General features: G+C 41.3%; 1 protein-coding gene across 1 annotated transcript in view; it reads left to right on the forward strand.

The window, feature by feature from the left end:
• Positions 1–17,444, forward strand: part of LOC108793980 (retinol dehydrogenase 12-like) — a 20,899-nt gene extending 3,455 nt beyond the window's left edge. Inside the window, exons 2-4 of the mRNA XM_018564944.1 lie at positions 10,872–11,114; positions 15,424–15,726; positions 17,098–17,444. Of these exons, the coding sequence (XP_018420446.1) occupies positions 10,872–11,114; positions 15,424–15,726; positions 17,098–17,393 (842 nt within the window). The 3' untranslated portion in view covers positions 17,394–17,444. The remainder of the gene's footprint in view (positions 1–10,871; positions 11,115–15,423; positions 15,727–17,097) is intronic.
• The last annotated feature ends 10,337 nt before the right edge of the window (positions 17,445–27,781 follow it).

The raw sequence follows: 27,781 nt of genomic DNA on the forward strand, positions 1-27,781 counted from the left end.
ATAGAGATATATATATATATATATGTGTGTGTGTGTGTGTATATATATATATATAATACACACATACATATATATTCAGCAAATCTTTCCTTGTACCTCTATCATCCCATTCTCCCTCCCCTTTTCTCCTCTTACCCTTTTTAGTTTTCTTTTCTACTTTCCTCTCATAATGCCCTCCTACTGCACTCAACTCTCCAACTAATTTTACTTTTAAATTAGTTTAGAGTTGATTAAAACAACTAATCAGTAACAAAACAATATAATTCCAGATTAATGCAGTGATCAGAAATGTGATCTAAATGAGACGTGATCTAGAGATCATTTTCTGACTTCATATTCTGCTGTATAGAAATTAGGAAACAATTCTAATATTGTGTATATATGCATATATTGTACAGGTGAACTAAAAAATATAAAATATTTTGTATTCCCTAACCTAAAACAGATGCCACTGGGAAGTGTTGCTGTACGTTTTATTTACAATTGTTATATAAAATACAAAACACTTCTACAACTCCAATCCAATGTGAGCTATAGTCCTTACAAATAAATAAGGAATAGTGAAGCTATTAACAGATTTTAAAAAAAAATGATAGCAAAGTACCAGCAGTGGAGGTACAAAAACATGTATGAAAAGAAGAGAAAGGTGCCCAAATGCTGTCTTAGGGCCCCAGCTGGGACTGTTATAACATTGTATGGTTTAGTGTTTGTTTGTTTTCCTCCAGAGACATTTTCACATTTCACCTATGGGCATGTAAATTTAGCAATACCTTTATTACTTATTGTACAGAATTTTGGCTTTTATTTTATTGATTTTTTGGGACAAACAGGGATTTCTTTTAGTGTCATTATTTATAAAGATTTATTTAATCTTCCATGTATTTTAACTACCTCCCGGCCAGCCGCTGTGTATACACGGCCTGCCGGGAGCTTCTTGGATGTAACTGGGCGTGTATACACGTCCTGTTACATCTGCCCGCTCGGGCGCACAAGCGGGAAATCCCCGCTATTTGAAAAGCTGCAGCGATGCCCGTTAATATACAAGCGATCCGCCGGCTATAGAGCCGGCGGATCGCTTGTATGAAGCCCCGAGACGTGCGCCCCCCCAGTTAAAGGCAAAAAAATTAGTTTTCAGGTTTAAACAGTTAAATTATTTTAAAGTTGTTTTTCGAGCCCAACTGTGGGGCAAATATGTTTTTTTTTTTAATATGGTTCCCCAGGCAGTGTTTATAAAAATAATATAATTCCTCATATGCATAGTTGTTCCAGGTTAGTGCCTCAGAAAGCATTAATGCCCCTGAATCAGGCAGCTAGCATTCTCATAATGCTGTCCTGGAAGACTACTGGAAATAGAGTTATGGGCAAGTCAAACTCTGGATTTTTCCTCCATCGCAAAAAAACTGTACGGACATGGATGTCACAGCGGTGCTATCAACAGCCTGTGTGAAAGGGACCTTATAGTCCTGCTGTAGTCTGCCTATTTATTCCTCAGAAATAATTAAGTTGATATGTTATGTAAGATGCTTATGTCTGCAGCCATCACTAATTTTTCAGTTTTGGCTAAGCATAGTCTTTAAAAAGGACGTCATTGTGTGCTGTATTTGTGGGATAGCTGTGTTTCTCTACTTATTATTAGATATGTGACATCTTTATTACAGAATTTTGGTGGCCACAGCAGCTTCTTCCGTTCTTTCTCCTGGAATTATGCTAAAGATGCTGTATTTCTCTGCTTTGTTTATATCGTTTAGTGTTCTATTTTCTACTTGAATAACATACCCAATTTAAACTTTAATGTAGATGCTATGGTACCAGCTAGGATTCCTGCCCCATCCTACTGATTTTGGCAGGATGGGCATGGTTGGCAGCACACACTCCTGCATAGTAGAGGAGTCAATTGGCCTGGCTGGATTTTGTTTCCTGCCAATACCTGTTGTTTACCAGTGAACGATAAGCCAATGCATGCTTAAGTACTGCAACAATCATTTAAAAAAATACTCTGGGAAGCAGTGTTTATATCCAGACAGTCTCTGTCACAAAATCCCAATGCAGTATTAGGGAACTAATGACCCTCTCTGCATAAGAATATTGCTGCACATGGAAACCAGCTTCCAATTATAATTTTTGCAGTTCGGAATCTGATTAGTTGCTGCAGGCAAGAAGAAATTATGTTTCTTGTTTGGACACATCATGCATACATGCATATTCCCCCCTTATTGATTTTTGGGCCCACATAACTCTTAAGTCCCTGAAATCACAAAACAATTAAAGGAGAACTATGGGGAGTGTAATAGTATACTCATCCCCATAGTTAGAGCTGACGTGCGAATCTGCAGCTGTCACACATCAGCTCTATTGATCGAAAACTGAGCAATCACAAACTGCTATCATTCACCACTCCCCGCAGGGATTCTCCCCTCTCCTTCCCCCTCCAGCGCTGACTGGAGGGACAGACAGGGGAGGCGATGGGCACAGCTGGTACTGCCTCTAGAGAGGCAGAGCCAGCTGTCAATCAGGTAGTGGCGTGGATACCAACAATATTGTTGGAATCCTTCCTGGCTGCAGCATGGATCTGCATATTATGGGCACTAGCCCGCCATTTGCTGAGTTTTGTGTCACAGGAGAACATTAGTAAATGTCCTCCTGTGGCCCAAAAGAGAACTATTGCCAGCAAAGGTTTGGCCATCTTTTAAGCATGCAGCATGTCTGTGTCTTTCCCTCCTCAATTTCTCTTCAAGTCACTCCTAGTATAAAAAAAAAAAATGAAAGCTGGCATCTTTTTCTTCCCTACAGATGTGAATGTTTGCTCTAGCCACTGTGCATATAGAAAATATATGATTTGCAGTACAAAGAGAAAACGAACAAGTCCTACAGATACGGGGATCCTTGCACTTATGGAAACTGCTTCCATCATCCGGTTGCAGGTGGGATCTGGCAGTGACGACAAGACGCCAGCTTTGCTCATTATTCAGGAGTTGGTCTCTGCCCTTATTCACTTGGTCAGGGAGACACTAAAAATTGAGGATGCTCCCAGCTCCTCAGGGGCTCCTCCAGTTCAGTTGGGACAATTAAGTTTCGCACCTCAGCGAAGTACTTTCGCGATTTTTATCTACAAGGATTGGGAGCATCCCACCAAGTCCTTTTTGGCACCTAAGCAATTTTCTATGCAGTACCCTTTTGAGGAGTCGTTCTTGAAGGAGTGGTCCTCGCCGCCAGTGGTGGACCTGCCGGTTTTGCGTCTTAAGTCTATGGCCATTCCTGTAGAGGATGTTTCAGGTCTCCTACAGATAGAAAGGCAGAGTTTATTTTGAGGACCATGTACACCATTGCTGGAGCCCCAATGCATCCGGTTTAGGCTTCCGCTTTGGTCTCTCCAAACGGAGTGCACCAAGTTGTTGTACCAGGGCCTGGACAGTAAACAGGTTTCGCCTGCCTATGTTGAATTGGTGGAGCAGTTGGTGTAGGGTCTGAAATATGTTTGCTGTGCTGGATGCTGGGCTGTTGGTCTTGAAACTGTTTCGGCAGTCATCCTGTGCAGAATGTTATGGCTTAAGTGCTGGTCTGCTGATCAGACCTCTAAGAAGGCTCTTACTGAATTGTCGTTTACAGGGGATCGCATGTTTTGAGCTACGTTGGATGAGATTATTAAGAACCTTACTGGAGCGAAGAGGGAAATTCAAGGTCCTTTTTAGCTCCCACGCGTCTTTTTCAGCCTTTGATTTCCACAAACAAGGGTGGCAAGTCCTCCAAGCCCCCTGCCACCTCGATCTTTATGCATCCCTGGCAGTCAAAGTCTGCCAAAAAGCCCTCTTCCACATGAAGGTCGGCCCCCACTCCTTTGTCTCAGGGTGGGGAGTCGTCTTCAGGAATTTGCAGTCCATTGATTGTTCCACATTTCGGACACCGGGGTGTGAGAACTAATGTTTCTCAGCTACATAATAGAGTTTCTGTCCTGCCCGGAAGACAGATTGTTTTTCCCTCAAACATGCGTCTTTCTCCCCAGCGACTTGTGGATCTGCGCTAAGCAGTTGCGGATCTGTTGTCCCAGGAGATGGTTGTCCCAGTACCTTCCTCAGAGAGATTCTATTCACTGTCCCCAAAAAGGAAGGAGTTTGTAAGGGTCCGCAAGTTCAGGATGGTCCATGGTGGCGTCTTTTCACCATGGGGATCTCCTTGCCTCCATCAACATCAAGGTGCGGATTCGCCGCTCGCATGAGCGTTTTTTTGCTTCGAGGTTAGGGCGGACTGCTTCCAATTTGTGGCGCTTCCTTTCGATATGGCGGCGCCGCCGAGAGCGTTCACCAAGGTTCTGTCCCCTATGCTGGCCTTATTGCGGTGCAGGGGGGTTTCGATCGTGGGGTACCTGGACGATATTCTATTGCGAGCTGAGTCTCACTCAGAGTTAGTGACCAACCTTGCGATCATGGTGAGGACCCTGGAGGAGTTTGGTTGGATCTTGAACTACAAAAAGTCCTCTCTGTCTTCCTCCCCTCGTCTGGAATATTTGGGTCTTGTCCTGGAAACCACTTTGGCCAGAGTGTTCCTTCCTCCACAATCTCGGGTCAGTCTTCTACGCTCTTGCAAGTGGGCATCGATCTGCTTCTGTATGCAGGTGCTGGGCCTAATGGTGGCCCCCTTCAAGGCAGTTTCTTATGTTCGCCATCACAGCTGAATCCTGCAAAGGAACATCTTGTCGCAATGGGGCAAGTCCCCCTCGTCGTTGGACAAGGAGATCTGTGTGAGTCCGGCAACGCAGGTTTCCCCGATTTGGTGGCTTTGTTCTCTGGCGCTTCTGTCTGGGAAGTCCTTTCTGCCGCTGCGCTGCCAGTTTGAGTTCGGTCTGACAACGCCACGCCCGCGGCCTATGTCAATTATCAAGGAAGGACAAGAAGTGCTGCTGCCGCTCAGGTGGTGTCCGAGATTGTTTTCTCGGCAGAGAGGCATGCCCCGGCTCTATCTGTGGTGTACATCCTGGGAGTCGACAATTGGAAGGCCGATTACCTCAATCACCAGGATCGGGATGTGGGGAAGTGGTCTCTACATCCAGGGGTATTTCACCAGATGTGCCATCTTTGGGGGACTGCGGATGTGGATCTTTTAGCATCTCGCCTCAACAGGCAAGTTGATTCGTTTGTAGTGAGGACGGGGGGTTGTCGCATAAGGTGATTCCCACTATACTTATATAAGGCGCGTAAGGCTACTTCGTGCAAGATTTACCACCGCACTTATTTTGCGTGGTGTGAGGTTCAGCGCCTTTCTCCGCATACCTTTTCTGTGTCTAGAGTTTTGTCTTTTCTGCAGTGTTTAGTGGATCAAGGTTTGGCCCTGACTACGGTTAAGGGTCAAATCTCGGCCTTGAATGTTCATTTTCAGCGGCCTTTGGCTTCCAATTCCCAAGTCAAACGATGTGTACTTCATTGAACGGAAGAGAAAATAGGATTTTTGTACTCATCGTAAAATCCTTTTCTCTGTGTTCATTGAAGGACGCAGCACCCGCCCTGTGTGTGTATGTGGGAGTTTCTCCTTACTGCTTGCTACTCACCAGAGCCTAATCAGCAGACGAGGGGTTGGCCACCAGCAGAAGCTGGCCCTAGGCTGTTTTTTTGTTTTGTGCCTAGCGTCCTTCTCCTGTGGGTGGCTCAATAAACCCTGTAGTTCCAGATCTAAGATCTCTATGCTGTGTCCTTCAATGAACGCAGAGAGCAAAGGAGACACCTGTACGTGTGTGCTCCCAGCTAGGAACTGATCCGAGCTGTGTGCGTCTACCAAATCACAAGCCTTGCCCTTGCTCCCGCCTCCTCCCTCTTCACAGTAACTTCACAGACAGGTGCGGCAGCCCATTGGAGCCTGTTCTCAGTGGCCTTGGGATCCCTCCTCCACAAACTGGAACTTCAGGGAAGCAGCGCAGATCGCCTGGGAGCTGGCAACCGTGGATACAAACCATACTTAAGTGTTTGGAGGTGGGGGGCAAAACAAATAGCCTTAAGTACTTTTTTAAGGATAGAAGCTGTTTGGTTGCTATTGGCAACCCCACTAGTTAAAGTGGTATTAAACTCTCACACTATTTTCAATAATGAAGCTAGATCCAACAAGTGTACATTGTCCAGCTAAGTATTTCTTTAAGTTTTGCCCATACATTTACACTCATCATGTTTCCAAACAGCTGGCTCCAACTTTCTAAGCTCAACTTCCCTGAACTTCCTGTCCAGTACAAGAGCACAAGGGACAGCACAGTCTCCAGCAGTCATTCATTTACAAGGCTGGAAGAGGTAGGAGCAGGTGGGTGTCTTGCCTTGCTGTGCCCATAGAACAGTGGCTCCATAGAACCCTGCAAGGGAAAGGAGCCACCCTAAAACAGGATATCAGGACCAGCTGATTATGCAGAAAGTGTTTAAGTAAAAAGTTGTTGTTTTTTCATTAAAATTTGTACCTACTAAACCCCTTATTAAACCTTAGCTTACCCTATTTGGCTCCAATTAACTTTCTCCCCTTAACTATGTACTGTTTTTCCAATTAATAATATTTACCTTTTTTTTCACATTTAATTAACATTGTTGACTTTTTTTTTTTGTGTTGCATAAAAACAGATGCAAAATTGAAATAAAGTCTTAAAATGTAACTAAACTCAGAAGTTAACTCTTAAAAATGCATTCAATTACCTTAACAATTAACAAAAATGTAGCTTATTTGTGTAACTCCCGAGTTGAGTGTAACTTAAACCTTGCAATGCTTTATGCCAGAATTATAATTTTAATGTAATTTTAAACAAGTCAAGTTATAGAATTTAAAGAATATAATGTATACTTCTTTATCTACAGCAGCAATTTTGTTTTAAATTAACACTGATCAAAGTAGAAAACCAAGATTTTTTGGTTTTGTTTTTTGTCTGTGAATTACATTACAAATAAAAAACATTTTTTGCAATACAATATCGTCAAAAGAAAGCTTCGTGGTTCTTCTCGCCCCTCCAGTGTCTTTCACAGACAGCAATTTAGTTCAACAAGTTTATATACAACGTTTCTTGTGTTCTTTTTCATGTCTTGTCACTTTTTCTTCATTATGCTCATGGTGATTTTGTTCCTAGGACAGTATTATTTGTTGTAAATTTACATATTGTTATACATTTCTCTTTGTACTACCCTTTTGGGTCCTTGTTATAATTTTTTTTTTTTTTTTAAGAAAGCCTTATTTGTTAAAAAAAAACGAACATATGTTACTATATCAGAAAGAAATGACTAAGTTATTGTGGAATAAACAGGCCCATAGAAGAAATGTAAAAACTGTCCTGGTCTATAGGGTGTAGTTCCAGATCTAAGATCTCTATGCTGTGTCCTTCAATGAACGCAGAAATGTAAAAACTGTCCTGGTCTATAGGTGTGTACAGTTGTGAGAGCTGAACTGGTTAAAAATACAGATGTGTGCAGATTTTCATAAGAAAAATTATATATTTTTTAAACTTATATATTTTCAAAATTGACAAAAAAAAATTGTTTCCCGTTGCCCACCTAAAAAGACATTGATTTTGGGTGGGCTTCTTATTTAATATCCCAGTTGTAATTTGCAGTGTATTGGTCTTTAGTCAGAGATTTCATGGTGCATTTGAATTAGACCGCTACTTAGCACAGTTGCCAAGATTGTGTAATGCTCATCATCTTTATTAAGAACATATTAATTTGACTTTAATCCACTTAGAGAGAATAAAAATAAATGATGTTTTTATTATATGGGTGACCCAGCTTCTTTATCTTGATACAGGCATGTTTTCATCTCTCATTAGGCGTTCTTACTTCGTGCCATATATCTCTTGGCGTGTGCTACTAGAAGTGCATATTTACAGAAGGCCACGCTGTGTTTTGGCTTACACGGCTTGCAGAAATGCCAAATTACCAAAACTTTTTCCAAGAGTTGCATTTGTCCAGCTGAATGTTCAGTTGCCTGTAAAAAAAATTACTACTGACAGAGTCATAAGTATCTGGAATTTTCAAAAGGAAGCCTTAGTTGTGCCACCTGGTCACTGTGTGACTTCTGGCATTTCTTCAAGCCTGTATTGGTCTTGTCCACCCCAACAGCGAACGTGGCATCTCCTGGCCTTCTCTTCAGGCTGCTAGTTTATTACGTGTGTGCTGTATTTTTATTAATTCATGTGCAGGAACAAGATGGGGTTGTAAGATAGTTCAATGTATTTCTTTTATTTATTTCTTAGTTGAAAGTTAAAGGATATCTAAAAACCCAAGAACAAAAATGTAATATATTGCAGTTACAAATCATTAGATGTGGTGGTTGCATTGGTTTTCATTTTTGAAACTGCAGAAACAGAACATTCCTGTTGATCTTGCCAGATATTTTGTGGATCAACATTCCTATATTGTTATTACTGATAAACATTAAAACTCTGTTATATTCTGTTCATTTAGAACACACACAGTTTTTTTTTAATAATCTCCGTAGCTGGCAAGAACAAGCTCCTGAGAATGTCTGTGGCACAGCTCTTACTGTGGAGAAGCCTTTCTGTATACGGAGGTTTAACCTGTTCTTCTGTAGACAGAATAGTACTCCGTAGTCATTTGCTGTGAATCACTTTGCACCAAGTTCATAATGTGATCATTAATATATTCATACTTCCGGAAAATAAGTTCACCATTTACATGCAGAGTATGGCAAGAATAGGATGGAAATATGTATGGCCATATGCTCTGTGGGTGGGTGTTAGTTCTAGGAAACTCTGGGGCTATTAACTTTCTCCTTTTCTTCTGCAACCAGTATACATTCCCATTTCTCCTCTTCTGCACCAGGCCCCCCTTTTGTTCTCTGCATCCAGCTTCTAATCCCTTTACCTCCTCTATGACCTTTTTCAGCTTGTGCCGTCAATTTTTTTTTCAGCTGTATGCTCCTTCCTTCCTCTGCTCCTGATTTCTGTTACAACCTGCTCCTCTGTGCTTGGTCTCTGTCCCACTCCCAATGATTTCTGATGCCTCCATACCCATCCCACTTGACTATCACTAATATCTGTTCCATTTTGCTCCTGTGTTACTAGTTTCCACTGTTTCCTTTCTTTTCTCCCATAGTTAACTGCTCCCATCATAAAGACCTATCCTGTGTTGTATATTATATAGTCCAAGCTGCTACACTGTACGTACCAGACAGTACATTATATGCTTCACTGTGTTCCTTGTGATGTATTTTATAGAGGTGCACCGAAATTAAAATTTAAAAACCTAAATGAAATGTCAAGAAAAAAAAATATTTTTTTTAATTACTTCCCATTCATTCATAATTAAGGATACAGTAAACATACAATGTCCTCAATTATTTACACACACTCAACGATCACTGATCGCTGAGTGTTTGTATTCGCTCTCCATCCTGACAGTTGTCACAGGAGGCCGGGCGGGGAGGTGCGGGAGGAGAGCTCAGCCTCCTGTGACAGCAATGACAGCTGTCTCCACCCCCACAATGCTCTCCCGATCTGTGACAGGAGGCTGAACAGTGTGGGAGGAGAGGCGCCGGCCGTTCACATCGCTCGGCCGCCTGTCACATTTTCTCTCCTCCCCGCTGGGACACGAATGGATGCACCGCTATTTTGGACAGAAAATAGCGCTTTTGGCATTTTGCCAAACGTGCCATTTTCGGCTGATCTATTTCGGCGGCCGATATATCGGTGCATCCCTAATATTTTATGTCCTCTAGACAGCTACATTATATAAACAGTGGTGCATGTTATATACTGTGCTCTCCACTGTGTAAATTGTGATATATATTACATGAAACAGACCTCTACACTTTATATACCTTGTGGTTAATGTGATAAACACCATACTGCTACACTTTGTAAACTGTGCTATATAGTATAATTTATAATCCAAACTTCTACAATGTATCCGATGTGTGGTATATTAAATACGCCACACTGCCCCACTGCAATCAAGACTGCTACTTTTACACTGTACTATATATATATATATGAGACTGCCATGCTGTATACATTCTGCTGTACATTATGTATCCTTCCACTGTCTATTCTCCAACACTAGATTGCAAACATCATCATGATCTCTCTGGGCACACATTTGCTGGTACAGTGAAGAAAAAAAAAAAGAAGATGAAATTACATCTGTAAATCATTTTGATCAGTGGTTTACAATAATTCTAGTGAGCACGGAACATCAAGAATCAGTCTACCGAACAGAAGGTTTACAACGACATTCATAAATGAATTTAAGTACTTTTGAATAAAGGAAGCAAAATATAGCAAATTACATCTACATTCTGTTTTTAAAATCTTGGCCTTCACAATTTCAGAATATATTTTTTTGTTTTCATTTCAGCAATTTACCAAAATTCTAACTTATGACTGTTATGGATCTGTCAAAGGGCATGTCATAGTATTTGCCAAAACTTTCTTCAGGTCCCACTAAGCATGCATGTTTTGCTGGTAAAGTCATGTATGCATAGGTGGAGTAAATTGGTTCATAGCAATATGGTTTGACTCTCTGTGTGAATATTCAGAAAATATGAATTGTTCACGGACATGAGGACAAGTTTGTGAAACACTGACTTTCAGGGCGGTGGAATGTTTTTTGGCAGCCCTTATAACATTATGCGATTGAGGGCTAGTTTAGACCAGCCCCAGTGCATTCCAGCCATATTGGTGCCGGAACGCACTGCCGGATCGCAGGCTGGCCGGCTCACTTTGTTTTGGGGCAGGAGAGGGCGTGGCGGCGCATTGAAGTCAATGGCACCGCAACCACACCCTCCGGCCACAGCTCGAACGCCCGTACCAGAACTGCGTTCACCTGCACTGGAGCTGATGTGAAGTAGCGCTCAGGCAGTTCCTCCTTGATTTCAAAGTAAATGTGTGTGTTTTTATACCATAGGTGGGGTTTCTGGTGTTGGAAAAGAGACAGCCATTGCGTTGGCAAGACGTGGTGCTCGTGTCTGTATCACAAGTCATGATGAACAGAAAGGGGAGGTTGCTGTTCGAGAGATTAAGAAAGAGAGCTCAAGTATGAATGTCCGATTCTGTTGTCTGAACTTGGCAAACCTACAAAATATCCGTAACTTTTGCAGGGAGTTTCTGAAGACTGAAAAACGTCTTGATATCCTTATAAACCATGATGGTGAGTATGGAGCCCTACGTATTTTTGGTTTTGCTTTTAACTTGGGTTGACTGCAATGTTCTCTCAGGCAACATATTACAGCAATGGCAGAGGGACAGAGCTCGGCTAAAAATGTAACCCTCTAGAGCACTGAATATTATCTACTGTACAGTGAAGTAGCTAGTGAATCCAGTCTAGCGACCAGCAGGCACTCGGTCTACTATTAAAAGTAATAGATCTTTGATAAACTGGACACTAGGAGGTGTATTTATAAACTGTTAGCAGAGACATTCATTCTGTGTGAATAGAGGCAAATACTAATGTCATTAGCATGTTTTCTTTCCAGTCAAAGGTTATATTAGGAAAATACCGCATTATGACTAGATGGAGCTGAGGATCATAGGAAATAAATGTTTCCTATGCTCCTCATCCGCAATCTGGAATCCTTCTTTAAAATAATTTTCAATATTTATTTATTTTTAAATCTGCAGCTTTCATTAAAATAATGCCTGGTGTTTCCTGTGCTCATTGCAGAGGAATGGTTCTTTGTTTTTAATATCAGGAAACCCCCTGAGAAGTAATTTGCAGCATGGAGCACATGCATGTATACAGAAAGCGGATGCAAATAGGCTGCAAGAGATTCACAACCATGAGATGCCACAAGGGATAAAAACAGTGAACGCAAGTATTAAAAAAATAACAATTGCTTTCTTCACACTATTTTAGCAAAGCAAATATTATTTAATTAGGGTTTACATGTACTTAAAAGGACTTTACACTCAGGAGTTAAATATTAAAAATGCATTCAAGGACCTTAATTATTAACATAAATGTATCTTATTTGTGTATCACTCGGCTGCAGATCCTCAAATCGTCTCTGAATTGGTGCTGACACTGTCCTTCCTTCTGGAGGTTGGCTATATTTGTTCGCCATGGTCCCTGTGTGTTGTAAAGTAGCCACCACTCCAAGCTTGCTTCCCTGAGTGAGTATAATCTCAATACAAATCAGTAAAATAAGTGTGGGATTGTGGTCCATCACAGGAGCGAGCTTGGAGCGGTGGCTACTTTATAACACACACAGGGACCATGGGGAACAAAAGTAGTCACCCTCCAGAAGGAAGGACAGTGTGAGCACCAATTCAGAGACGATTTGAGGATCTACAGCCGAGTAATACACAAATAAGGTACATTTTTGTTAATAGTTAAGGTATTGGAATACATTTTTAGGATTTAACTCCTGAGTTTAGTGTCACTTTAAACTCAGGAGTTAAATCCTGTCTGGTCGTACATACGTAATACTGTTTTTCTTCGTTCTTTTAAATGAGGCTCAGCAAAAAGCCTCTAGGGTGTATATATAATCAAAACGCCATGCAGTAGCACATTTAATTAATCCAATACACATATTATTGTGGCTACTGTATATATGGGGCGTGAAAGAAGTAATTGTCCCCAGAGTAGTTATTTCAAATACATTAGGGGGAATTTATCTGGAGCAGAAAAACTGGAGCAGACAAAATCTGGAGCAACATTGCCTGGCAACCAATCACTGTCTCTCTTCAGTTTGTTCAGTTAAAATTGGAAAATGAAAGAGAGAAGCTGATTGGTTGCCATGGACAGCTGCTCCAGATTTTGTCTGCTCTAGTTTTCATAAATTCCCTTCATTGTCTTGGAATTGCCCTAAAGGAGCATGTGAAGGCATTTGTTAGCCCATACACTGCACGATTCTCGTACGAGAATCTCTGGAAATCCCGCGATCCTACGATAATCGTGCAGTGTATGGAAGGCGTGCGACCGATTCTAATGTACGGTCGCACGACTTTTGTATATCGAGCATGTTGGAAAACCAGCCGAGAATCGTACGATTTTCGGCTGGTTTTTAACATGATCGAGAGATGACTGCCGAACGGGCCGGTGTGCGCACCAGCACACTGCCCGTTCAGCATTGCAGTCATCGGAAGCCCGCCCCTCAGGGGGGGCGGGCTTGCGATAATCGCAAGTACGATCTGCCTGTCCAAGATGGGCAGATCGTACGTTTTTTTTCATTACTTTACAACCCTCGCAAGACAAAAGTCTTGCGAGGGTTGTAAAGTGTATGGGCACCTTTATTATACATGTTCTCAATTGTTCACCTGTTTAACTGTGTCTCTGACAGACTGCATTGATTTCATTGAATTGACTACCTTCATGTGTTGCGTTTATACAATTCTCCACTAGATGGAGTGGTAGATTTTGATGCGAGTGACTATGGGGTCTATTCACAAAGCTGCCGAGGGCAGCCGAGTGAATGACCGATCAGAAGTGAAGTGAGCCGAACACTGTTCGGCTATTCACTTCAGGCTGGTACGGCTGATTTCAGCCGTACATCGGCTTGCTTCGTGTGGATGCTCGCCCGTGATCGGGAGCTGTACGGGCTATTGTGAATAGCCCGTACAGCACCCCCTCGGTTCTCCTGAACCGAAGGGGTCCTGGGGCCAAAGCTAGCCGAAGGATCGGCCGAAGCTACGGCCAGATCCTTCGGCAGCTTTGTGAATAGACCCCTATATCTACAGCATCTCCAACAATGGCTGCATTTCATTGTTGTCTCTATTAATGGCATTATCAAGGAATAAAATATATATTGTATTGTATATGATTTATAGAGCGCCAACAGTTTGCGCAGCGCTTTACAATATAAGGAGGACATTACAATTACAATGCAATTCAAGACAAGATGGTAAGGAGGGCCCTGCCCCTGAGGGCTTACAATCTAAAAGGGGAGGGGCCAGTGATACATGAGGAGGGAGCTGTGTGGGGGTGAATTGTTTATATAATTGTTAATATATATTGATTCACATTCTGGAAACGTGTAGCTTTTGTGTTATTCATGCAGTGGCTTGTACTTTGTAAGTTACAATTGTTATGGACAAAATGTCAGACTGTATGGAAAAAATAATTTTATACATCTTTCTTCTGTAAACTGAAATTTGCTTCCTATGGGTGACTTCCATTTGCAGGTACCTTGGTAAATAAATCATTTGTTTTATGTACCATATGTTACAGCTTATAAAACTATTTCATTTTCAGCATGATTACCTTAGTTGCTGACCTATGATGTGGCTAGTCACGGTTGTGTATTAATTTCTCCTTTGCCTTTTATTTGATAATGGAGAGAGGTGTTGGGTAGAAGAGAATGAGTTTACGAAGAAACCAGTTATAGTTTTTTAGATGTAGCTTATAATGATCAGGACATTAACATAAAATAAAGCTTGAATTTTGATGTGCATTAGAGAGCAGTTATTATTTTGCAGTAAGCAGCATTCGTAGACCAGCAAGAAATTGGCTTTCATAACATTAGTTTGCTGAAATCTGGTTGGGTGCATTGGAATATTGCACACCATTGCTCATTGCACTTTTATTTAATAAGCCCATTGATCATTTTATTCAACACCGGCAGTCTTTTTACAACTTTGTGTTCATCAGGATGCGGGTTGGCAGGATGATGAAATTAATGGATGGCACATAATTGAACAGCTTTATCACGGTGATATAGAAACGATAGTTCTGTTAAAGAAAAATCAGCAATTATTTTTGGCTGCTATGTAGCCTGTGTGTTGTAACCATTAATGGGCTTAAGAAAATGCACACAGACATATTTTACATCAGTGTTTGATCCATTGTAATCGTTCTTTTCTAACGTGGAAAGAAACAGCAGAACAGTGGCTGTTTGTCAAATGCATATTAGTATTATGTGTTGTTTCCTGCTTTAATATTGTATGCTAGTTCTGTTCCTGCTGGTTAGATTGCATGTTGCATAAAAATGGAATTAAAAAAGGCAAGTATTGATTAAAGGGGAATTATGGGGTGAGTGAAAAATACTCAGCCCCATAATCCAAGGCGACCTGTGACACTGAAGCTGTCACATGTCGGCTCTATTGATCGGGAAGCCAGCGAACACACACCACTGATCGCTGAATTCCCGATCCTCTCCCTGCAGAGAGCAGTGACTGTCAATGACTGCTCCCCGCAGGGACTCCCTGCCTCCCTCTCAGTTTCTCCAGCACTGACTGGAGGAACGAACTGGGGAGGGAGCGGGCACAGCTGGCTCTGCTTCTAGAGCCCGTTGTCAATCAACCAGCGAGGTGGATCTCAATAGTATTGTCGGGATCCGTCCCCACTGTGGTGTGGCTCTGCTCTCTCAGCATATAGTGACCCTGAAGAGAACTATGGCCAAAAAAGGTTCCCCCATAGTTGTCTTTTAAGGATTAAAGAAAATTAAACAAAAAAGGATGCATTCGGCAATTAAATGTGGTGCATTTTTGGTTTCAGTCATATCCCTTCCTTTAATCCTCAGGAGTACCAGCTCTGCTGGACTGGACAGATAATGGATTCAGTATGTGTTTCGGAGTCAACCACCTTGGACCTTTTCTTCTCACCAATCTACTGCTGGACCGCCTCAAAAATTGTGCACCAAGCCGTATTGTTAACATTACATCTAACATTCACAAGTATCAGAAGCTGGACTTCACAGACCTTAACTACAATATAGTACCGCTTTTTACATACTGCAGGAGCAAACTGGCAAATGTCTACTTTACCCAGGAATTGGCTCAGCAAGTGGAGAGGCATGGAATATCGGCATGTGCTGTTCATCCAGGTCAGGGAACACTTTATTTTGTGCTTTTTTACATGACTAGGATATTGGGGGGGGTTGTATTATGATGCTTCAGTAAAGCATCTGAACATTCTTAATATTCTTGAAAACAATTTCAGGTAACATAAGGTGTTAAAAGCAAACAGCCTAGGGCACGCAGTATTCAACTTAAGCTTGTAAGCGCCCCATGCAGACTACATCTCTCTGTATGAAAATGGGATATATGCTTGTGCGTTGCTCTAAAGGCTTGTGGAGGGCAGGAGCTAGCTCTCCAATTTTGGAGTTGGAAGATGCGCATGTATGATAATGGTACTCCACCGCAAGGGCTGCACTGGGTAAATCTAGCAACACAACAACTCACAGTACAATGTCAGCTGCAGTAGAATAGAGTCCTGGGATGCATTGTGCACAAGGAGGAGGAGGGGGCTCTCTCAGATAACCCTTTGTCATCCAGATAAAACAAGATGCCTTTGTGCTGTGCTTGCAGTCTAGATGACACTGCACAGATACCAGTCATAACATATCAACTGTAGCAGAAAAATTTGTGAGTCCTATGACTTAGTGTGCACAGGGATGGGCTGTACAGCTAACTCTTCCTAATTCAGATTAAACTTGCTTTATTGAAGTTGTGTGCACCACATAGGACACAAAGCAGTGATTTTCTTTTTCTAGAATCCCAGGGGCATGTCTAGGACACGCTTCAGGTCTTGTGGGAGACTGGACATCCATAGATAGGAAGTGAGTCTGCTGCAGTGCCCTTCTGTGAAATTGTAGAGACACGCGGGGGTGGATTAAAGGGCATCACATTTTTCTATCAAGCACCCAAGGCTTTAAAGCAGATGGGACAGGAAAAAAAATGATGTGGTTCTGCTTTAAAGTATACTGTATCTAAATCCTAACAATGCATTTCATTTATTTTCTCACTTTTGGTCTGGTAATCATACCATTGAAAGTGTTTTGTAACATCTGTTTGAGTGCAGAAAAACGTTTGTTGATCCTGCCAGAAATCTAGTGAGTGAACGTGTGTGCTCTACTTGTGTTGTCTCTTATCAGTTTGCATTGTTCCCAGTACTTTGGTCTCTAGTTCTAAAACACTTCTTGTTATAGGGTGACAATGCTGCTTCTCCATAGATACAGTACAGTGAGTGAGTATTGTTACTCTAGGACAGGAAGTATGATAATGGCAGGATCAACAGGTGAAAATAAAGGGACAAGGCCTCAAAAAAACAACGACAAGTATTGGTAAGCTGTGATATATTACATTTGGGTTTAGAAATGCTTATTTGCCCAGGCTGGAGCCTTATGGTTTTGGTGATTTCTGCATTTGTTATATAAAAAAAAAAGTACTCTTAACTTTATCCCTTTCTCATACAGGCTATGTTGTTGGCGAGTGGACATCCCAATTTTCAATCCTATTCCGCATAGTGACATACGTCTTCACATCTATGTTCTTCATCTCCAGCCACGCAGCTGCTCAGACTGTCATATATTGTGCAGTATCTGATGACATTTGCCAGCACAACGGAAGTTATTTCTCAGACTGTAAACCATGCAAGTTGCAGCCACGTGTGCAGGACAGTGGAATAGCCAAAAAGCTTTGGGAAGCAAGTGAAACAATGGTTGGTCTTACCTCCTCTCCAAGGGAACATTTAGCTGGAAGAACACGATAGCACTGATGTTATGAGGGTTCCACAAATCTGAATGCCAGCCCTTCTAGTGTCGATTTTTTCCCCCCTGTATTGAATATATGTATTGAGTCCAATATACAAAGCAAACAATCTGCACAGTGTATTGGTACGGTTTACTGGAGCCAGCAAATGGAGGAACACAATGCTTTAGGCGCAGGGGTGTCAAACTCAATTTAATCGTGGGCCGCATCAACATTATGGTTGACCTCAAAGGTATCTGGAGACTATATAAATGTATCTAATGTTTATCATAATTGCCTCTGCATTTGATTATCACTGGTTTTAGTAATAACTTAATACCTAGACCTGAAAGTAGAAGTTTAGGAAATGGCCTGGTGGGCCGGATTCGGCCCCTGGGCCTTGAGTTTGACACATGTGCTCTAGTGGCTTATACATTTAATCTTACATTAGCAGTGTGTTAAAAGGCCATTTCATATCAGATTCAGAAGTGTGCGTCCTCCCAACTGTTAAACAAGAGCAAGTACTAGCTAGCTATCTCTTATAGTAAATCTCTCACAAGTGCAGGAGCCAACAGCCCAGTAATATACAGAGCAAGCACAGGAAGTATCTCGGTATGAAACATTTTTTGTGATGGAAAAGGGAATGGCTAGAACCCCATTCAAGACTTTTTTTGCTGCCTATCTCCCATTGGCAACATTGTCACTCTCTTCCTGTCCCAGAGCCACACGATGATATTTGAGGAAATCTTTCTAATGAAGGGAAATCCCCATAAAAAAGAGGGGAAATTCTGTCTTAGGCAGGTGTCCAATCTGGATGTTTGCCCCTGACCTCCTGTTCTAGAGGCTGTAACAGAACTTTGGATTTCCTATCACTTTATTTTCCAATCGCAATGGTCAACAGGACAAATACCGGTAGAGAGGACGGGTGTGCCCGGCTCAGACACAAACAGCAAAAACAACTTTTCTGACTCTTACCTACATAACACATGAAAATATTGTACAGCATAGATTGGGTTGACACCCAGATTTGTGGAACTCTGCATTTAACTGTGTTTTATTTATTTATGAGATGTATAAAATTGCATGAATATTTATTCTCAATGTTCATCCTGAGTAAGTTTGATCTGTTATTAAAATATTTAAATTCATGTCAACAAAGACCCGTCTTTACAGCAGCCGCAGAGGTGTGAAAACTGCTTTGCCTCCTCCTACTAAAGAGGATTTTAAATAAATGACACACATAAAATCTGAACTGAGCATTAGATGTTGGGTATTTAACAAACAATACATCATCTGTCTTGACACTGGTTTTGTGGTTTTGAATATTTAGCAGTACATGAAAGGACTTCCAGGGGAAAATACATACAAATATATTTTTGTAATGAAGCTAATGTACTTTCCAGAAATGTGTTGCCATGTGTTAGCTGAAGGTTGCAATTCGGTTTCCAGTGGCAGTATCTGCTGTAAAAGTCCATGAAAGGAAGGATGATGAATTTAGGGTCACTTACAGGGAAAAGATTTCTTGTAGTTTGAGCCCTAGTTCACACCTAGGCGACACCGTTTTTGCGTGTTTGTATATGCGTTAGCAGCATGCGGTTATTTGCGTGTTTATGCGCGTCGTGCACATTTGTATGTGCATTTTGATTGGCCGCTCATAAACCATTGTGGGCAATGGAAGAACGCACGTATAAACGTGCAAAAACGCTCACGGAAATGTGCAACATGCTTCTGTTGTGTGTTTTTGTCCATTTCCAATGAAGTCTATGGGGAGGAAAAGCGCTTTTAACTGCCCAAAGAAGCTCCTGTATCTTTTCAGGTGTCTGGTGTTTTCCCGCTCAGGTGTGAACAAAGGCCATTGAAAATCATGGGATTTTGGGAGTGCTTTTCAAACTGCTCAAAACACCTAGGTGTGAACCAGGGCTAAGAAGCAAGGAGGTCATGTGGCAGCTTCGAAAATGTGTTGCTGTGCACCATAAGGCTGGGTTCACACCTTAGCGTATTGGAAACTCGCGTTTGCCGCGCGTTTCTTACCGTGCGGTTTTACCGCGATTTGCGGTAAAAGAAACGCGTGGCAAACGCAAGTTTCCAAGGGGGTATCTGGTTGTATCCTTATGGATACAGCCGGATACGCGCGTTAATACGCCCCAAAGAAGCTCCTGTACTTCTTTGGGCGTATGGCGTTTTACCGCGCAATCCTACGCGCGGTAAAACGCGCAGGTGAGAACCATGCCCATAGGCGAACAGGGGTTTTCACCTGTTGCGCGTTTTACCGCGCGGTAAACCGCTCAGGTGTGAACCGGGCCTAAGATACTTTTCTGTTTTTGTACCCATTTTAAAACTTCCACTCATTTTTGAACCTCTTTACTCAAGGAAGACTAACTAAATCATCATTTATTGATGCAAGTTGTGTTACCAGAGAGAGCTCCCATATGACAAGAGACTGCTGTCCAACACTAAAGACTGCCAGTACAAATGCATAGTACAAGAAACTGGCATGGTGGAAACTGCTTACTCCAACACTGGTGCCTGCTAGAAACTTCTGCCAAGTTATCGGGGTCTGCTTGCGTCTTCTAAAATAAGATGAACACAAGGCTTACTTCCCCAGGAGCTCTTCATATTGGAAATCTAGCCCTGATCCTGAACTGGCTTACAGCAATATTGTGCTACAACCTAACCACAGCCCTAGTTCATCCAACTTGTCTTGTTAGATAATTCTGTATTTTTACAGGTAACATGCGAGTACCTGACCCACTATAGGACTTGAGTTGAAAGAGAACTACGGCCCAACCTTTTTTTTTTGCCATAGTTCTCTTTCGGGTCACAGGAGGACATATACTAATGTCGTCCTGTGACCCAATACTCAGCATATAGCGGGGTATTGCCCACTATATGCTGACAGTGCAGAGCTGCACTGCAGCCAGGACGGATCCCAACAATATTGTCGGAATGCACCCCGCTACCTGATTAACAGCCGACTCTGCCTCTCTCTCGGCAGCTGTGCTTCCCCCTCCCCTGTCCATCTCTGCGGGGAGCGGTGACTGTCCAATCACTGCTCTCTGCAGGGAGATGATCAGCGTTATTTTCACCATGTCGGGTTGATCGTGGCAGATGTAGCTTTGTTTGGGTCCCAGGTAGCCGGAGCTCTGTTAGTAAGCGGCCATTCTCCTCTCGGCACATGATCAGCGTTATGTGATGGCACAGTTCTCGATCAGTATAGATGATGTCGGCTCTAATTATGGGGATGAGTGTATTTCACTCTCACCATTATTCTTTAACCATACAGAATATCTGTAAGGGACCATACGAAAAGCAATGTTCTGCTGGAAAACCTTGTGTTCTGCCATTCATGTGGATGTTAGTTTGACATGTACCACCCACCTAAATATTGTTGCTGACCAATCACACCCCTTAACGGAAACGGTATTCCCTGATGGCAGTTTCCTTTTTGAGCAGGGTAATGCATCCTTCCACACAGCAAAAATGATTTAAGAATGGTTTGAGGAACACAACGAGTCCGAGGTGTTGACTTGGCATCCAAATTTTGCAGATCTCAATCTAATTGAGCATCAATGGCATGTTCTGGAAAAACAAGTCTGTTCCATGGAGGCCCCACCTCACAACTTAGAGGACTTAAAGGATCTGCTACTGACCACTTGGTGCCAGATACCACAACCTACCTCCAGAGGTCTAGTGGATTCCATGCTTCGACAGGTCAAGGCTGTTTTGGCGGCAAAAGGGGGACCTACTCAATATTAGGCAGGTGGTCATAATGTTATGGCTGATCGGTGTATATATACTCTCAGGGAGATTTATCAAAACTGGAGCAGACAAAATCTGGAGCAGCTGTGCATGGCAACCAATCGGCTTCTCTCTTTCATTTTCAAATGTTAACCGAACAAACTGAAGAGAGAAGCTGATTGGTTGCCCTGGGCAACCGCTCTAGATTCTGTGTGATCCAGTTTTGATAAATTCCCCTCACTGTGTTTTCTTTTCACATCATTGGATAATTGAAGTAAATTGTCACTCTTTTTTTTGTGATTATCACCACTTCTACATCAGCCTAATTGAAAACAATGCAATCCTTATGTGGCTGATGGCCTCTCTTACTAGCAAGGAGGAAAGACTATTGCAAAATGAGTGTTTACTCCCTCTAGTGGCTAATCTACACATTTCTTTAATACAATAACAAAAAATATGAAAGAACAAGCATGTAAAAATATGAAGTCAAAGATGACTTTAAAGTAAACTGTGCAATAGTAACGCAAAATACACTATGATCCCATTGAAAATACACCATTCATGTTGTCATACTGCTGTTCACTTCTTTGCTGCCCTAGCTGGAGAAGTTGTTGACAACAGACCTAGAGGTGTGTTCTTTATTCATTTTGCATTCTCAATGCTATACCATGATGTTGTTGTAGAGGGCCATGCCCTTTACACCAGGACATTACACATGCAATGCTATTATGCATTTGGCCATGCAAAATTGAGCAGGCAGTGTATATTAGGGTGCTAGAATGATTTTTTTTTCCTTACAAGGTCGGCTTCTATTTCTTAGAGGACAATGAGTATTAAAGTTGTTCGGTATGAAAATGTTTGTCATATTTGTTTTGTGAAAATGTCACATTTGACTGACTCATTTAATCAGCCTCAGTAACCATTTCATGTCTAAATTACTTTTGATCCTGTATTTTTCCAGTTTACCTTGAAGTTTCAATGCTCAATTAAGCCCACTAATAAAATGTGGCATATGGGAATTTCAAGCAGCATAATGAGAGCGTTGGAAGGGTTCCAGTTTACCTTATATTCATTAAATATCTAGGCTGCTGTTTAGCATGCACTTAATGAACTGATGTTACAGTACCTGTTTTTCTTTTGTAACACAAACCTCCATCATAGAGATGCATCCTGCTGAGCTTTGTATTCCCCGGGCTCTGCAGTGTGGAGGATTACTGCAGTAAGCTAGCTGGTGTACCTACATATACATGTGCTAAAGCCATCACTCTGGGTATGACCAATAGGAATATTGCCAAGTTTTCTCAGGCTGCTGGCCTGCTAGTTCTGCATCAAGAGGTGTCTCAGCCATTTCATCTGAGTTTAGATAGATGTGAGCCTATTGTTAAAATGTTCCTATGTCCCTTTTCTTTTTTGTTACCATGCATTGTAGCATATTGTTCCTGTGTTTTTATTATACATTGCAGTGTTAATACAGCGTTAATACCTGTTTTAATACATCACGCGGTTTGGCCAGTAAGGATTGATTTCCTGCAGTGACATCATTGTTGTGGGCTTTGGGAAGGATCTTCTTCCTGGATTTCTGTGTCTTACGGGGAAGAGTCTGATCACAATGTCCCCATTTAAACCTCTTCTTGTAGCAACTGGCGCTGTCTTTATTCTACATGAGGAGGAGAGGTAACATAAGAGGTGCAGATACTGGATTCATTCAGTGATTGCAAATAGAAAGAGAGAGAGAGAGGGCAGCTTTGGGTATAATAACCTTCAGAGAACATGGGGATACATTCTTCACATTCACCGGATGTCTATAAAAAAACAAGGTGATTTCAGATGACCATGTTATGAAAAATCGACACGGTCACCTTGTACTTTATTGACTGCTAACAACCAGGGGCTGGACATGCATTAAAAAGTCTATACATGTGATGCTACAAGTGAAAGAAACAGTAAACACACTGATCAATTCATAACTAGCTTTAAAGCAAGATGCACATGGAAGGGCTTTATATAATACAAATATTTCCCAGCACACTCACCAGCCGGCCTGCAAAGAAAATTACATTGTCTAACTATTAGGGTTAAAAACGGATGTTTGACTTGCACAACGTTTGCAAAAAATGGGGAAGCCACACTGCCTCATCAAGGCCCCAGTGCGGTCCTAACTCTAATCTGTGAGAGCCTCCATCTTGGAGCATATATAGGAAAAAATTAACTGGGTGCAGGTTTGCCAGGAGGTTTGTATGGTGTGTCCCTGTGCCTACAAGAGCGAATGGGCTACCTCCAGGTGAACCTGTACCCAATATATCCTTTCCTATATATGCTCCAAGATGGAGGCTCCCATAGATTAGAGTTAGGACCACACTACACAGAGAGGCCTTGATGAGGCAGTGTGGCTTCCACATATTTTGCAAAAGTTGTGAAACTAAAACCTCTGTTTTTAACCTTAATAGTCAATGTCATTTTTTTCTTGCAGGCTGGCTGGTGAGTGTGCTGGAAATGTTTGTTTTTATACATGTGATGCTGTCTGCACTTAACAAATCCCAGCATGTAATTATTTTCTGCTGTAAGCTTGTAGAGTTATAATGAATGCTCGGAACCATTGACACTACACAATATATACAGTGTTACATGAATGTTTTGTTTATAGTCTTACTGACAATAGAAGCTGACACATGGTTTGCAGGGAATGAATATGCTTTCACACATTTGTATCCACACTTGCTATATATATACGCTCTGCGTTTAACTGAAAAAGACAAACATTTAGCTCCCATTCACACGTACGCATTTTAGCACACTTCATGTACACAAGGTAGGCGATGTTTTCAAAGGTGCTAGTTCACATCTGTACGATTTGTTGAATGTGTTGTCCAGTTTTGTAGGCATTGACGCATGATTGTTGATAAGGCATGATAACAATTTTTAATCCAGATAAAATGTGGGGTATGTAAAGATAGTTTCCCCTACCAGTCAGTACTCCCTTTGACCAGGGATGCCCACACTTTTGGATGAAATTGAAATCATTGATAATGGTGCCAAGTAAATCAAGATGTGAAAGTGTCATTATAAAGATAGCATTTAAGATACTTTGTGTTAAAGAAAAAAAGGAGCAAAAGCATAGTGATGCTTTGGACATGCAGATCATTAAAGTGACATTAAACCCTCAGATTTTTTAACATAACCCAATACTGTAATGTGTGCCTTACTGTAATCCATGGTGGTTTCCCTTCTCTTTGCTGCTCTTCCTTTTAAATCCTCATGTCTTCTCATGCTTGGGAAGAACTTCCCTTTTCAGCTCAGGGCCTCTTCCTGTAGTGCTGGCTCAGGTTTCAAGCCTATACAAACGGATACACAGACACCGTGTATCCATTCCTGAGACAAGGCAGTCTGCTGCAAAACAGAAGTTCTGCAGAGCATGAGAACAGATACAGATTTAAAAGGAAGAGCACCAAAGAGAAGGGAAACAACCATGGATTACAGTAAGGCGCACATTACAGTATTGGTTTATGTTAAAAAATCTGAGGGTTTAATGTCACTTTAAACTTAACTTTGATATATTCAGAATTTCCAGTATATCAACCACTTTATGCTGAACTCCATGCAGATATACATAACAAAAATGAATGCAGCTCTGTAATCATTAATACATGAAAAAAAGCATTTTTTTAAATGCTGAGTTAATTTGACCTGGTATCAGCCTCTTGCCACCCCTATACTGCAGTGTTGAAGTGTTAGAGAAAGAAGTAGAACAAGGAGACAATTGGTTCATGTAATGACAAGAAGCATGCTGATAGGAGGAAAAAGCAGAGTGTCAAAAACATGGGGCTGGACCAGGTTGAATGATGCTGACCATCAGACTGAGGGCACCTAGTGGTAGAAAACAGGTACTGCAGGGCAAATATCTTGACTAAAGGTGAATATTGCAGCATAAGCTGGTTTAGGTATTTTCATTTTTATTGGGCTATTCGTTTCTTTTTTTTGTCTGGAGTTCTACTTTAAAATACAAGCAGGAACTTGGGTCTAATACAAAAATAACATACACTGTTTCACTGTTAAGGTCGATGTGCTCCACATTGTGTGCCGTAGAGCGGTAACTATACATCAAACATACACTCTACTTGGTGTCCCCCCATGGGACCCAAAGACATGCCGCCTGAGTCAGGGATGTAGGGCAAAACAAATAGGTGCACTTTGTTTCAAAGTGCACTTAATGAATTAGTGAAGTAATGTCAACTAAAAAAAAAAAAAAGAGCTTTTACCCATAATGTGCGAGTTCACATATAATTCTATTGATGATTATTAAAAATCAGTATTTTAATGCAAGCTTCTCCCACATTTAAGAGTGTAGAGGTGATACGAATGCCATCTATTGTACTTTGTTAAAGAGATTATCTCTTTAACAGTCTACAAACTTTTGGAAGCGCTCCTTGCTGTCAGCACTGTGGGGAGCACAGGACATTCTGCTTACAATGAAGGGAAATTAGAACGCATTATTTAGTCATTTTCAAATCCAGATGATGAATTAGGTGAACATTTGTACATGACCCCATACAATCCAGTTATCACATGTACCTGATTCCATTTGGAAGATTTCATGCATCCATTAACCCCAAGATTCCAGCAAAATATAAAGGTTTTCATACTAATAATCTGGTTGTACAATTCAGTTTACTTCTTTAATGAGGAACTGTACACAGCGCTTTGTTTTTTAATACCTGACGCTATTATTACCTTTTAAATTCTCCACGGATGTGTTGGTCTCTACGCATTACCAATAGATCCACAATTCATTGTGAATGCATTGTTCAGATACTGGCGCTTCACCTTTGTATTTTACTGTAATATAATGTTTTTATTACATTGAGCAATACCATGCCATTGTTTATGACCAGCATCTGAAGGCTAATAATGGTCTGCAACTGCTCGACAACTGTACTATATCAGTTTTATTAATCACATCCTACAATACGCCCACAGGACTCTGAGAATTTAATTACTCTAATTACTGAAGACAATGGATGCCGGCATTTTTATGTACAAGTGGCTCTCAGTTGTTGACTTATAGCTAAGTGATCATAATAAAACTGTTGGGTACAGCATTATATTGCTAGGTAAAAAGTTGTTGGATTATACTTCTGGACAGATAAATATCTCATGGCCGCCTCCTTTCTTTGACTTTTTTTATTAATATTTTGCAAACTGTGAGGCTGATTCACTAAAGAAGTTGAGAATCGAATCTTCTCGTAAAACAAATTGTGAATATTCACTTCATTTATCGAATCATGATTTCTGGTTATGCAACTGACTCCATTGGTCTACCTTAAAGTGTATTTCCACTTTTGCAGTAAAATTTGAGAAAACCCCTTTATATGTTTGTTATGTGTATATATCCACATAGCATACCAAAAAATAATTCTTGCTCTTTGTGTGTTATTGCTGCAGGCAACTTGGCTGATTCCAGGTTTTTCTGAGCACCTTCACAGTGATCTGTCCTTATAGAAAGACTTAGGACTGAAATTTGAGCAGTGTGTTTCTTTTACTAACTTCATTAACATACAATGGATAAGCCAGGACTGTAATCCTTTAGCCCCACACAGCCCCTACCAACATTACAAAGGAGGAGGAGCAAGTTGACATTTTAACCATTAAGAAGCCAAGAAACCCTAATCCAAGTTAAAGCAATTTAAACTGCAAGAATCATTTTTTATTTATTTTTTCTTTAGCTTATGCTATGTGAATGTGAACAAGTGTAAAATAGGTGTTATCCCAATTTGGCTGCCCAAGTGGAAATACACTTTAATGAAAGGATAACAGAAGATCAAATTCCAACAGTAGGTAAAATGGATATGAAAAGCAAAGTGTTACCTGTTTCCAATACCAAATACTTAGTGGGGAAATTAACTCTATCAGGGCAGCTCACATAACATGGTATCAACTAGGCCAGGGCTAGACAAATCCCAGGAATTAATAAATTCAAGCTGGCACGCGTATAGTTTGCAATTTTTTACAGTTGTTATCAATGTAGTTGACTCCTAAAAAAATCCTGCTGGCTCCTGGATTGGACAGACTGGCTCCTAATTTCCATATTACTTTGTCTACCCCTGGATTAGACACCACCTTTGTTTAAACAGGATTAGCATAGTTGCCTCTATCCCATCCCATACCCATCCCAAGTACACAGTATCTGCTTTGGTTGAAACAATGTTGAACTGTTGAATTTTGAATAACCACTTTGTTTTGCATTACTCTATTGAAGCCCCAGGCAAACAAATGATTGCACAGTTGAAATACAGTACATGTATGGGGGAGCTGTCTTACCTACTGAAGTATTTATATTTCTGTCCATCCAGTCCTGAGATTTACACACGCCTGAAACACATAGCCATGCTGATGTCCTGACTTTTCTCTGCTGCAGTTAAGCAGCTAAAGGTGCCCATACACCTTACGACCATAGCAAGACTTTTGTCTTGCGATGGTCGTATGCCTCTTGAAAGCCCGTACAGATCACCTACCTGCCCCCAGCCTGTGATTGGATACTGAATAAGAAGCAACAGGCTGATAAAGTTACCTTGCTGCTCTCTGCTCCTGTCAATATGTTCCTTGTAACCTCATTGTGCATGCTTGGTCCTTAGTGCTGCTTGGGTGCTGCTAGGGTTTCCTGGTTCGAATCCCAGC

The sequence above is a fragment of the Nanorana parkeri genome, unplaced genomic scaffold (genome assembly GCF_000935625.1).
Source record: "Nanorana parkeri isolate BGI_ZX_2015 unplaced genomic scaffold, ASM93562v1 scaffold798, whole genome shotgun sequence".
NCBI classification, from domain to species: domain Eukaryota; kingdom Metazoa; phylum Chordata; class Amphibia; order Anura; family Dicroglossidae; genus Nanorana; species Nanorana parkeri.